The sequence below is a fragment of the Kryptolebias marmoratus genome, linkage group LG8 (assembly GCF_001649575.2).
Source record: "Kryptolebias marmoratus isolate JLee-2015 linkage group LG8, ASM164957v2, whole genome shotgun sequence".
Taxonomy (NCBI): Eukaryota; Metazoa; Chordata; class Actinopteri; order Cyprinodontiformes; family Rivulidae; genus Kryptolebias; species Kryptolebias marmoratus.
The window spans coordinates 9470329-9482746 of NC_051437.1; the positions used below are offsets into that span (position 1 = coordinate 9470329).

At 41.5% G+C, this 12418-nt stretch overlaps 1 protein-coding gene across 1 annotated transcript; it reads left to right on the forward strand.

Moving 5' to 3' along the window:
* The first annotated feature begins 390 nt into the window (after positions 1-390).
* On the forward strand, positions 391-12323 carry mxra8b (matrix-remodelling associated 8b). Its single transcript, XM_017409386.3, has 10 exons — positions 391-533; positions 4027-4053; positions 4171-4485; positions 4587-4688; positions 4781-5242; positions 8966-9136; positions 9237-9267; positions 9353-9432; positions 9522-9575; positions 9683-12323. Exons 1-10 carry the CDS (start codon positions 506-508, stop codon positions 9706-9708), a joined length of 1296 nt encoding a protein of 431 aa, XP_017264875.1. The 5' UTR covers positions 391-505; the 3' UTR covers positions 9709-12323.
* The last annotated feature ends 95 nt before the right edge of the window (positions 12324-12418 follow it).

A 12418-nucleotide genomic window follows, 5' to 3' on the forward strand; every position in this document is an offset into this window, starting at 1 on the left:
TTGTCAATTTTAACTCCATTCTACGTTTAACTTTAATAATCTGGATCATTTTGTATAGTTTCAATTCCAGGCTGTAGGGCAACAAAATGGAGAAAGCACCAAAAAGTGGGGGATGGTGTGGGGGTGCTTTTGCAACTCACTGGAGCAAGTAAACAGAACAAGACTGGTGGATGTTTTCAGTTTCCTGACTCAGAGAGACAAATCACACTGACTGGATTGTTGAGCAGCTGGATTGTTGCATTTTGATTATATTTGTCCGCTCCGCTGGCATCTCAGGAGCCCCGTCTGGTAAAAGTTAGTGGGCATGTCCACGAGGAGCGCAGCAGCTCCAAACTATGGCGGTATTAAATTTCATGGACCCATGGACCCGGTGGAGGCGGAGTTCTGCTGTGGAGCGACTCCAGGCTGCAGGAACACAACAGAACTGCTCGCTCAACTTCTGAGGCGTCGGGTCTTTTTAACCCGCTGACAGGCTCGCACATCTGCTGCAGGCACTGAGAAGAAGATGCACGTAGATATGACTCTTCTACAGAGTAAGTCCTTGTTTGTCTTGTTTGTTTGTTTTTTTTCCTATTTAAACAAGTGGGAAAAACTGTGTTGTTCTATAATTGGGTCCAGGTTGCAGACTCTTACCAGGAACCAACAATGTGGAGTCCCTCCCCACGTTTTCCTGGTTATTATCAGGGATATGTTACAATAAAATCTGCATCAACACCAGGCAGCAGACTGTAAACAATAACTGATCGTTATGAACAGTATTTGCTGACACACTGTCACAGTGAGTGGGTTTCTGGACGGATGACAATCCCCGTTTCAGCACAGATGGATATGTGTGAAGTTGGATTCTTCCTGACAATATGCTGGTGAGAGAAGCAGACAATATGTTGGGGATATTTTTGTCAGCACAGTCTTAAACCTCGCATTCTTTAGGGTTTTTTTTTTAACAGCATTTCTGTCACTTTCTTCCTCTCAGAAGTCACCACTTTCTAATGTGTTCATCCCTCAAACTGGTCTTGTTTAAACACTTTTTAACCCACGATTATCCCAATAAAGTCTGTCTTAGTGGTACTCAACCTGTTTCTTTTTTTTTTTTAAATTTGGGAAATTTATTTATGATAAACTGCTTTTTTTTCCGCTGTTTTTCTGAAAACGGCTCCAGCTCCATAAACATCAGGTCTGAGCTCTGAGTCAGACTGAAACGACTGGCTCCAGCATGTTGATACAGTTTACAGTGATGTGAATGTGGGATTTTTCCCTTTTTTTCTTCTTCTTCTCCTTCTTTTTTTATGGCTTCAGCCCAATGTGTTTCCAGTTAACTGCGGTCTGAGCGAAGGAGTCAGCACAATCCAGCAGCCCAGTCATTATACGTGTCAGTAATGAGTGTTTTACCACGAGTGGGTCGTTTTAGGGCCCGGACTGTGTGGAGGAGGGGGGGGGGTGGATCCACATCCACTATGTTTACGATGGTTGGGTCTGTTTTAATGATCAGCCACTAACAGCACGGCATGGAGAAGATTGGAATTACTGTTTTGAATAGAATAAGCAAGGGAGCGCACAGTTACCAATTGGAGACGGAAAATAACAGGCCTTACAATATAAGATAGTTTGTTTATACTTGGAGAAACCCAATAGGCCATCGCTTTGTCCCGCAGAACGATGCCCACACATTAAGACAAGGCTCCGGGGAACTTATTTTTATCAAAGTTTTCTTTAAAGCTTGGAAATTTGGGCATAATCTGTTAAAATAAGATACCACTACACCAACTTTTAGCTCAACATCAGTAAAACCGACTGAAATATATTCATTTTTATGTTAGCTAAGGTTGATTAGCTGTTGTGGCCATCTTGAATTGGACTGATTTCAAAAGGTAATCAGTGGTAGATGTAATACCAATGGTTACTCTGTAAAAGTTTCATTAAAATCCATCCAGTGGTTCATTAGATATTTTGCTAACAGACAGACACGGTTGGTTTCAATAGTTGAGGTCAAAGTTTTAAGCAATGATCCTACGTAATGAGGAGCACTTGGAGTATCTGTTGGGGAGGATTTTCAGCTACTACCACAGCAAAGTTATGCTCAGTAGCTGTAAAATTGGCTGACTTGTAGCTATTTTTGTGTTTTTGAAGGTCAGCTGTCTGTGGCGGCCACCTTGAACTGGGTTGGCTCCAAAAGCTGATCAGTCGTACATGTACTTCCAATCATTACTTTCTGAGAGTTCCCTTGAAATCCATCGAGTGGTTCATGAGATATTTTGCTAACAGACAGACGCACGCGCGCACACTCAGACAGACACATACAAAAACATTATCGCTGGTTGTTCACCTTTCTGCGGTGGGCAACAACTATAGAAATCGATTCACATATGAATTAATTAGAGCATTAACACCTTTCTTATACACACCAGAGTGTTGCCGCAGTACTTTCACTAAACTCTGCGAGCCTCTGAGTAAATCTTTGTACGTTCAGCTGAGTCTGGAGCTGAAGAGAGGATTAAATTCATTTATTTTTTGACATGTTTAAACTTGTGACCAGACAGTGAGCAAACTTCAAACACAATCCTCCCAAATCCCAGAAAAGATGCTGACTAAATCCATTTTTTTCTCTCTCCTCCTTTTGAACCTTCTGCTCATCCTGATTTCCTGTGAGATTTGCGGGATTCAGACGATGGGGATTTGTTTGACACGTGTCGTTATCGCCGGTAATTCAGCAGCATGTTGTTAGGTTTTCAAGCAGCGTGGTGAGCCAGCAGCTTGCGTGTGTCTAACAGGAGACAAAATGACAGACGCTGGTGGTTGGGGTGGGGGGTGGTGGGTGGTGGTGGGGATTTGTTTTACCTTCTGCAGGAAAGTTAAAAAACAACAAAAAAAAGGCGAATATTTGTGACATTTGTCTCAAAGTGCAGATTTCACCACTGGCTTTCAGAGTGTTTATTTATTTGGATTACAGGACTATTTTTGTAACTTTTTTTTTTTTTTAAAGATCTGCTTTAAAAGTTTTTTTCTGACCAATCTGAAAACAGAAAAGCCTTTGATGTCCTGGAGCAAAGTTTCTTTTTTTTTTTCTTCCTGTCCTTCAGCCCCGGCTTAAAATAAGACAGATCCAAGCATTTTACAGCCACAGCCACCTCTCCTGTGAATCCGAAACCAGTCAGGTTCATCCTGAAAAGATTGTTTTCACTTTTAAACCATTTCAGTGGTGCAGAAACGTTGATTTCAATGAGCTGCTCTGCTTTTGTTTATTACATTTTTAATCAGTGGTGATTATATTAGCTGGCACGTGAAATCTTTCTTCAGTATCTTTTTGTAAATTTCTTGCTTCGTCAGCACATTTGATAGACAGACAACAGCACCAAAAACCCTTGGCTTCATATCCTACTGTTTTGATTCCTCGGTCCAGTGGAAATATCCAGGTGTTTGGTCAGGTTCCTGGCAGTGCGAGTGAAGAGCCTGCTTCTTCGTCATCCCTCCAGGATCACGGCCCTTGCAACAAGCCATCAGCAGCCAGGATGAATAGAGGCTCTGTATGCTTTGGCAGCGTGCGTCCCTCGCTGGCCTTTCAGTAAACAGACCGCCAAACTGCACTTTGAAAAAAATCTTTACAAATACCGAGTGAGCTGCAGGAAAATCTCCACAACTCGAAAACGTAAACAGCAAAATGTTCCTTAGCGTATTGTTTACCTCTACTTTGCCTGTCGCTTTTTTCCTGTACGGGTCTTTAAAGATTTCTCTTTTTTTTCTTTTTTCCTTGTGCGCTTTTGCTTCTCTTTTTATATTTCTTTAAAAGTGTCCTTTAGCTGAACCCTCATCTGTGCCAAGTCTGATTTCTTTTCATTGTTTGGTCAGCGCGGATCTAGACATCAAGGAACTCGAATTAAAATGGTGGAGGTGCCTTATGTATTTCTCAGGATCTAATCAGTGGACAGCTTTATATCTGTGAAAAGATAAACACCCTGTAGTTATTGAAATAGGCAGCAATTTCAAATAAAATCGTCAAAAGCTAACTATTAATGCTTTGGTCTTTTTCAGTTCTTGCTGTGCTCTTCTTGCCAGGAGGTAAAACGTCGTTATTTCTACGCACTCAATTAATTAAAAATGAAATTAAAAATATGAATGTATAATAGATTAATTTCCCTTTGTGCCCGCTAATCATGTGTTCCTTTGCTGCCTCAGCCTGGGGTCAGAGCAGCGGCAGTAGCAGCTCGCTGGGTGTCGTGGTGGAGGCCAAGAACATCACTGCTGCCGAAGGCTCGACCGTCTCCCTGCCCTGCCACAGCCCCCGCATGGTGTGGACCCGGGACAGACTCAAGGACCGTCAGAGGGTAGTGCACTGGGACTTAGTCCGCAGCAGCCCGGAATATTCTGTGGAGAGAGTCCTGGATATGTCACCTGGCGCCCACCAGAGAGTTTACAATGGCTTCAACAAGGGACGCATTTCCATCCCAGACTCGGCCTTCACTGACGGAAACTTCTCTCTTGTCATCAACAGTAAGACACTTTTATCGTCCTGCAGGGCCGGTAAACACAGCTCACTGTCATTCCTAATTTCGCTAAGGGTTTGTTTTGTTTTGGTTTGGTTTTCCTTTCAGACGTGATTTCAACTGACAAGGGAATGTACACGTGTAATCTGCACCATCATTACTGCCAGATTCACCAGTCCATTCAGATCCAGCTCAGTGTCACAAAGTCAGGTGAGGCCATCTGCTCATGAACTCGTCGTCACCGAGTTACGACGCGTGAAGCTTGAAATAACGAACTCTTTCTCGCTGCCTCGGTTTTCCAGCTCGGAAAGAGAGACGGTTCTGGGATGGAGAGAAGACTGTGTTTGTGGTCTTGTTGGGCAGCTCGGTAGCGCTGCCTTGCGTAAACCGGCGGTCCCTGTGGAGAGAGGGTCTCCAGGAGGACCAGCAGCAGGTGGCTCACTGGGACTTCCAGCCCCCGGGAGTGCGCCCTGACAAGGCCGACCGACTGGTGGACCTCTACGCCTCCGGAGAGCGAAGGGATTACGGGCCCCTGTTTGCTCAGAGGAAGATGAGCGTGGCAGAGGACGCTTTTACGTTCGGGGACTTCTCGCTCTCCATCGCTGACTTGAAGCCTGTTGATAAGGGCCTGTACTCCTGCCACCTGCACCACCACTACTGTGGTCTGCAGGAGAGACGCATCTTCAGGCTCACTGTAGGACCTCAGCTCCCGTCTGACCCCATTACAACCCCCAGAATATTCCTTAATGATGAGCCAGAACCAAGTAAGCATCAAACATCACCAGAACTTTCTATTTTCTACATTTTCTTCTTTGGCTTTTTCTGTAGAGCTCACCAAAGTGGCTCATTTATCTCCATTTCATTATGTTGCATCCTCCTCTGTCCCACCAGCCCTCTTTAGACCCTCCTACATTTATGAATCTTCTCTGTCTGTCTCCCCGGTAACTGCATATCCAAATCCTTTGTCTAACATATCCATTGTCCCTCCTCTGCACATGTCCAAACCATCTCAGTTTCTCTAACTTTGTCTCCAAATCTGAGCTGTGCCTCTGATTTACTCCTATCTCATCCTGTTCATTTTGGTCACTCCCAATGAAAATTTTAACATCTTCATCTCTGCCGACCTCCAGCTCCACCTCCACTTTCAGCTCTACTCCTTGCAGCTCCTCTGTTACACATCTCATGGATCTTATCTGGCTTACCTCCACATCTCCACATCTCTCTTCCACCTGTTCCCCACCCTCACTACAGATCCCCATTGCACAACCTTTTTTTGTTTTCACTCTCCCAGGTTCCCTGGATGTTTTTCTAGAAGCTGCTGTTCTTAAATTCCCCGTGTGGTTTATAGGAAGGATTGGTCATGGAGGGAATGGAGAGCTCTGGTTCCTTTTTTTTTTGCTATATTTATAGGCATAGTTGGTCAGTTGAATCAGTTGCTCTTCTTGCCAATTTTCTCCTCGGTCCTCTCTGTTTTTGTGTTTGAGCTGAAAAGGGAGGAGGTGGGAGGAATGTAGAGGCCAGTTGAGTAAAGTAGAAAAAGAGGAGGAAAGAAGGGGGGGGGGACTAGATGACTGCTAATTCAGCACTGCAGATTGAAAAGCAGGACTTTTTGGTGTTGTTTGTCTGCAGCTTTTACTGAAGAAACTACAGTAAATACTTTTAAAGTGGCTGCAGTGGAAGTGGTCTAATTTTCCTCACCAACTGTTTTGCATTTACAGCTTCTTTTGTGACCGTTTCGAGCAGAGGAGTAGGCTCCAAACATCTTGTAAAATTGTGAGCTTGTGGTCATATCTGGTGTTTTTCTCTTCCATTCGGCCTAATTTCCTAAAAAAAAAAAAGAAAAAAGGAGAAAGTCCCGACCAAAAGTCTAGACTGGTTGGGTATCTGGAGTTTTTTTTTTTTGTTTCTCCTTACTTTAGCAGTTTTCTGCTGATGTGTATCAGCCTCTAGCAGAGGCGTGTTTACCAGCAGTCACAGGAAGTCTTATACATCTGTTCAACATCTGGGCCAGCTGTTACATGAAAAGAGCCAAGCTAGCGGAGGGGACGAACTTACGTGTTCGACTATAGATTCTCCTCCCTGTTGAAGGCAGCAACAGTCTTTATAACGCACCTTAAACTAAGAAGAAATGCACATGTGGACCGATGTAAAACTCAGTCAGGAATGCAGCTCCTCGTCACGCTTCACTGCTCTTAGATTAAAACCAAAATTGCTTTTCACTCCACCAGGTTCCTGCATTTGTCTGAACTAACAAATGTCACGAGGGCGCTTCACTTTGATGCTGCAATTATTCCCGTCAAGCAAAAAAAACAAAAAACAGATCTTTTATCAGAAAGAAAACATTTTGGGAGCTGTCAACAATTCAGCTGAAATCTCTGTCTTTTGAGAATGAAGATGATTTTCCTTCAGTTCGTTGGTTGGCTAATGATGCATATCCTACTGGGTAAAATAAATTATAAGCAGCTCTTCTCTGAGCAGCATATGTGAAACAGCCTTTAACACATGACAGATCTGTCAAGATGAAGGTAATGGGCTGCTACTCTAACATATCTTCTGGTCAGCTGTACTTTGGTGAAAAATCACCTCCATTTTCATGCATATTAGGTACATTTTACAGTGACGGCTGATAATTAGTTTCCTCTGAGGGGATGCATAATTAAACCACCTAAGTGTTTTTTTTCTTGATTGGCTGGTTTTTAAAAGCACAAGTGGTTTATTCATCAGTAAATTAGTTTTGTTGGCTTTTAGAGTCCAAATTAGCGGCTTTAGGGACAGAACCTATTATAACTGCATCTTTTAGGTTGAAATTCAGTACATTTGAGCGTTCAGTTCTTGCTGTCAGACTTGTGTGATCATGCTGACTTGGCTGGTGTTTAATAACCCCTGTCAGTCATCCACAGTGTCCACAAAACGCTTCGGTTCAGCGTTCACCTATGAGCTGAATAATTTATTTTCCATGCACGCAGAAACCAGACAGTGTTTGCGAGACGACTCAAACAGCCCTAAATGGAAAACGAATGTCGATGTGTAGACAAACCAAATCACAGAAATTGCCTCTGTTTCCTCACACTTCTCTTTTTTTCTGGTCAGCTTGTGTGTGTGTGTGGTTTTTTTTTCCTGAGAAGAAAAAAAAAATTAAAAAAATAACAGCTGCACGACATCAGGTCTGGAAGTCATTACAGCCGAGCAGCTTTCTGACATTTAACTCTCTGCTCTCCCTCCTGCTGTCTCTGGCTTTTAGAAACAAAGTGGAGAACAAAAGATTGCCTCCAGGGAGAACAGAAACACTGACGTGTAAAACCTGATTTCAGTCTGTTTGGTGATATTATGCATGAATAGCTGAAATGTGAGCATAATTCCTTCTCAACACTTAAGGGTGCCTGTGCTCAACACTTTGCCTGCGCATAAGAACTGAAGCACCCTTTTTTTAGTTTCAGACACAATTTTATTATTTGCTTCTCCTCCTGCAGCTTTAGAAGACCACAAACAAAAACACTGTACATTGTACAGCGTGGGCAAAAACTAAAAAAAACTAAAAAAAAAAAAACTGAACCGAGTGAGAAAACTCAGCCCTCTTTGAAGCTCCGCAGCTCAGACCAACTTCACAGTAGAAACATTATTCAAAGTTTAAACGGTCCCAGAACGTTGGAGTTTGCATGACTGAACTGGCATTCTGAAATATTCACTGGGTTTTGCACGATTGCAGCTTAAGTTTGATTGATTTGTGAAGGTTTTATTGATTTGTGGAGTGTGATAATATCACACACTATAACTTTTGAGCTGCCTAATCTTTCCCAAATTGTTGCTAACAGACTTTTCTATTTCCACGATCTTTAAACTTCCTTACAGTTTATACACCGAGACGTATGTATTTTTTGTTCCAGTGTGTCTCTCACTGCTGTAGATTTACGATTTGCACTCAGATCCACGCCAGAAAGCAGAGTGCACACATCCAAACTCTCATTTACTTCCATTCTATCTGAGCTGAAAATTTTCCCATAAAACTGGAAAGGAAGGGTCTTTTTAACTTGTCATATTTCCTACATAAAACACTGCAGACATAAAAATTGACATGTGTGACAACCAGATAATTCTGGCACTTATGTTTCAGGATATTTTCAATACTTTTTTGCACAGTGTCTGTTTGTTTGAACCTTTCTTTCTGCTCAGCTTTTCTGTCTGCCTGAGTCCTGTCAGGGAGTGAGAGACACAGGTGTGTGGTTTCCATGGTCACCCCAATGAGCTAAAGCAGCTGTCTTTTGATCTTGGTTCTCTGTAGACTTTTTATACGCCTTAGAATATTACAAAAGTCAGTCCCAAATTAATGTTGCATGCTTAAAGTTTTCTAGTTGGCGTTATTCCTCTGAGGGTTTTGTGAGTTTACATACTTTCTGTGTGTGTAATGTTTCACTCCTCTGTAAGACAGTCAGCATGTTTGTTAATAAGGTTGTTTAATAATAATAATAATAATTGTTTTCTGCCTTCAGGGACTGAAGCCCTTTCGCCGAGCGGGGAGGGTCCACATGTGGTGAACGTCTACCTCCCCGAGCAACGAAATTATTTTGTGCAGCACCTGGGCTACTTCTTGGCAACCTTCCTAGTCCTGGCGTTCATTGTTGTTGCTGTCGTGGTGTTTACTAGGAGACGCAAAAAGAGAGGTATACTGCATGTATTTTATACATTATGTCTGGCCTTTTAATATCCAAGCATTTTGTTGTTATAGAAGAGGATGTTCATTATGGTCACTGTTTGTTTCAGCACTGGAGATTGAGCAGGGTGGATCTGTTCGGTAAGATATGATATTATAGAAAACAGGATCATATTTTCCATTTATGTCGAAAGTAATTAGAGCACTTGTTCGTGTTCTTGTTCAGGGGAATTGTGACCAGTGGAGGGGAAATGACATTAGACTACTCAGAGGTGAAGGCTTGTAACCAGGACCCTTTGAATTCAGGTGGAGTAAACCTCTCAGCAAACGCATGTTAACATCAAGTTGATTATCTTGCTGTCTTTTAACCTGCGTTCCCACTGTGATTTCTGCAGAATATAAAAACAACCTATTGAAAGAGAGGGATATGACCAAAGACTGCAATAAGGGTGAGACCTTCTTCTCTGCATTTGACTGAATCATCATTACAGCCACTCCGCAGCCGAGAAGCACGGGCTCTTTTGTTTTGATGTTTGTCTCGCAACCTTTTTTTCAGAATTTGATGGAAGGATGTGGAAGTGAGCGTGATATTTCTGAGAAGCTGCTGGCAGGTCCAGGGCAAAAACCAAAGGAGTGAAGGCCCATGGATGAAAACACAAAACAAAAAAAAAAGAGGAAAAAGATCGTACAGGAAATCCAGGAGAGGACAGGAGGAATGCTCCCTCTGCTGTAACCTGAGCACACTAAGCTTTTCACCGGAAGGCATCACATTTTTAATGCTTTTTTTCTATATATGTAACTTGCATTTTCATCAACATAACTATGCAATTAGATATATTTGATTATTAGTCTTTGCATTCACTATTTGGTTGTTAAATCTTTGCTTTCCATCTTTCTTTTTTATTTGGTCACCACATTCAGACGATTGAGATTTGCATACTTCCAAATTGGTAAACTCAAAATAATTGTTAACATTTTATACTTTTTAAAGAATAAAATTCTGCTGTACTGTAGTTGGGAAAAAAATGTGTCTTTACATGCCAAATGTTAATTTTGCTAAAAGTAAAATGAAACAATATCTAGGAACTGAGGCAGCACATTTCTTGTTATAAAATCGGATCAACTTTATTTATAAAGCACATTTAAAACAACCAGTTGACCAACATGTGATTCACAAAAATACTTGCATCTAAATACTTACTTAGAATTAAGTACATACAGAGAAGGAGACATTTAAAAAATGTAAGAATAAGTTGCTAAAATAAAAAAAGAAGGAAAATATACAAATAGATAAAATCCTGTTTTGTTCTTTTTAAACTGGGGTTGCAAAGTGATGATTTTGTTTTAGGTTTTGCTCAAATATATAGAATACCAGACAAAAAATCTTCTCCAAATTCAACCCATATCTTACAATGACTTCTTGAAACACGTTAACTATAGTGATTGATCGGGTTACAAATAAATAACAGTGGGACGTGGACTAAAGCAAGGGTTGGCCAATCCTGGTCCTCGAGGGCCACTATCCTGCATGTTTTCCTTGTTTCCCTGCTCCAACACACCTGATTCAGTGGTTAAATCACCTCTTCATGTTCTGCAGAAGCCTGTTAATCACTCATTGATTCAAATCAGGTGTGTGGAGAAGAGAAACAAGTAAAACCTGCAGGATAGTGGCCCTGAGGACCAGGATTGGAGACCTCTGGACTAAAGGCTCAGTTTATAGAAACTCAGGAAAAATTTGAATCATCCAAAGATGGACTTTGCAGTCCCTGTTGCAATAAGGATGTACAGAGTAATAATCTGGTTTATCAAACACTGAATTTATTAATAAACCTGCATGTTAAAATGTAAAGTGTGTGTCTTTTATCAGGCAGGAAGACGAGTTTCTGACATGCTGTCAACAAGAAATCATGGAAAGGTTTTCTGAACTGGACACATGCTTGGTGACTGGATGAGCCTTTATTTGAATTTAAGAGAGTTTTAAAACGTGGGATGGAAGATTTTATAAGAGATAGTTCAGATTTTTTGATGTGGGGTTGTGTGGTGAAGTAATGAAAAGGTAATATCTTACCTGTTGTAGATAGCTCTTTGAATGACCACAGATGGGTAAAATAGTGTTGTGCTGCGTCTATTTAAGTCGGAACTCAAATATGGGGAGACATCAGACCTGACTTAACAGCGTTTGAGTTACAAGTCCAGAGATCAGTAGGATTTGCTAATTGCTCAGTGACAAGGATGTCTGCCATTAGGAAGACAAGCTGATAACAGTTATTTTCTCTGTTTCTTAGCATTCAAGCACTGTAGCACCATGTTCACTAATGGAGGTTTGTCTTGTGTTTGTGAAACTGAATTACTGAGATACAAACCAACAGAAGTGAAAATAAAAAGCGATTTTTATGTGCAAGCCATTTTGAATCTTGAGGTCAGTGCTGGTCAGGGACTTTTCTGAGTGGAAATTCCAACTTTGGGGGGAATTTGGAAATCCCCTCTTCCAAGTACAAATGGAGAGGACTCTAATTCTGACTGGACTAGCTGCTAGTCGGAGCAGAACCAGAACCAAAATGGATTGCCTCGTCCTAAAGAAACACCCATCTCAAAAGTGTCAAAGAAGCTTGACATTGCTGACATTTTTAAATGACATTGTTATTTCAGTAAAGGTTTTGTGATGTGTTTTGTGAGAAGTGCCCCAGGCTGCATCAGAAGTGCTACAGCTAGCTGCTGCTATTTGCACATGCAAAGCCCCCCAGAATTCAAGTAATGTGAAGCTGACAGCAATGTAAAAGTTAAAAAAACGACCTTGCATGAACTGTTATGACATTTACAATGTAAAAAACAAATGTGTTAAGATGGCAGCAATCCACTTTGGTCTTGGTCTTATCAAACTAGCCGTTAGCTCATTAGTTTGGTCCAAATTAAACTACATTTTCTCAAACTGAGGCCGCTCAGAGAGCGATCTATGACAGGTGAGACATCAAGTGTTCATACCTTTTACACAGGGCCTCACTTTGAAAAACAAAATTAACCATGACTGTAAAGTTGAAATACATTAACATGTCTTGACTGTAATAAAATATTTGTTCTTTCTGTTGTTTATGCAGAATGTACTCAAACAACGAAGTTGTCACATAGGCGAGCTTTCTTTCTTTAATTTTTTGGTTCCTACTATGTATGTTACTGAGAAATAAAAGCTAAAACCAGGAGCAGGTCAGACCTCTTTGTTCCCTGTCAGTACTGTGTTGTTGTGTAAGCCAGCCACAGAGGCGCTGCTCAAACTCACCACTAGGTGGCAGCACTC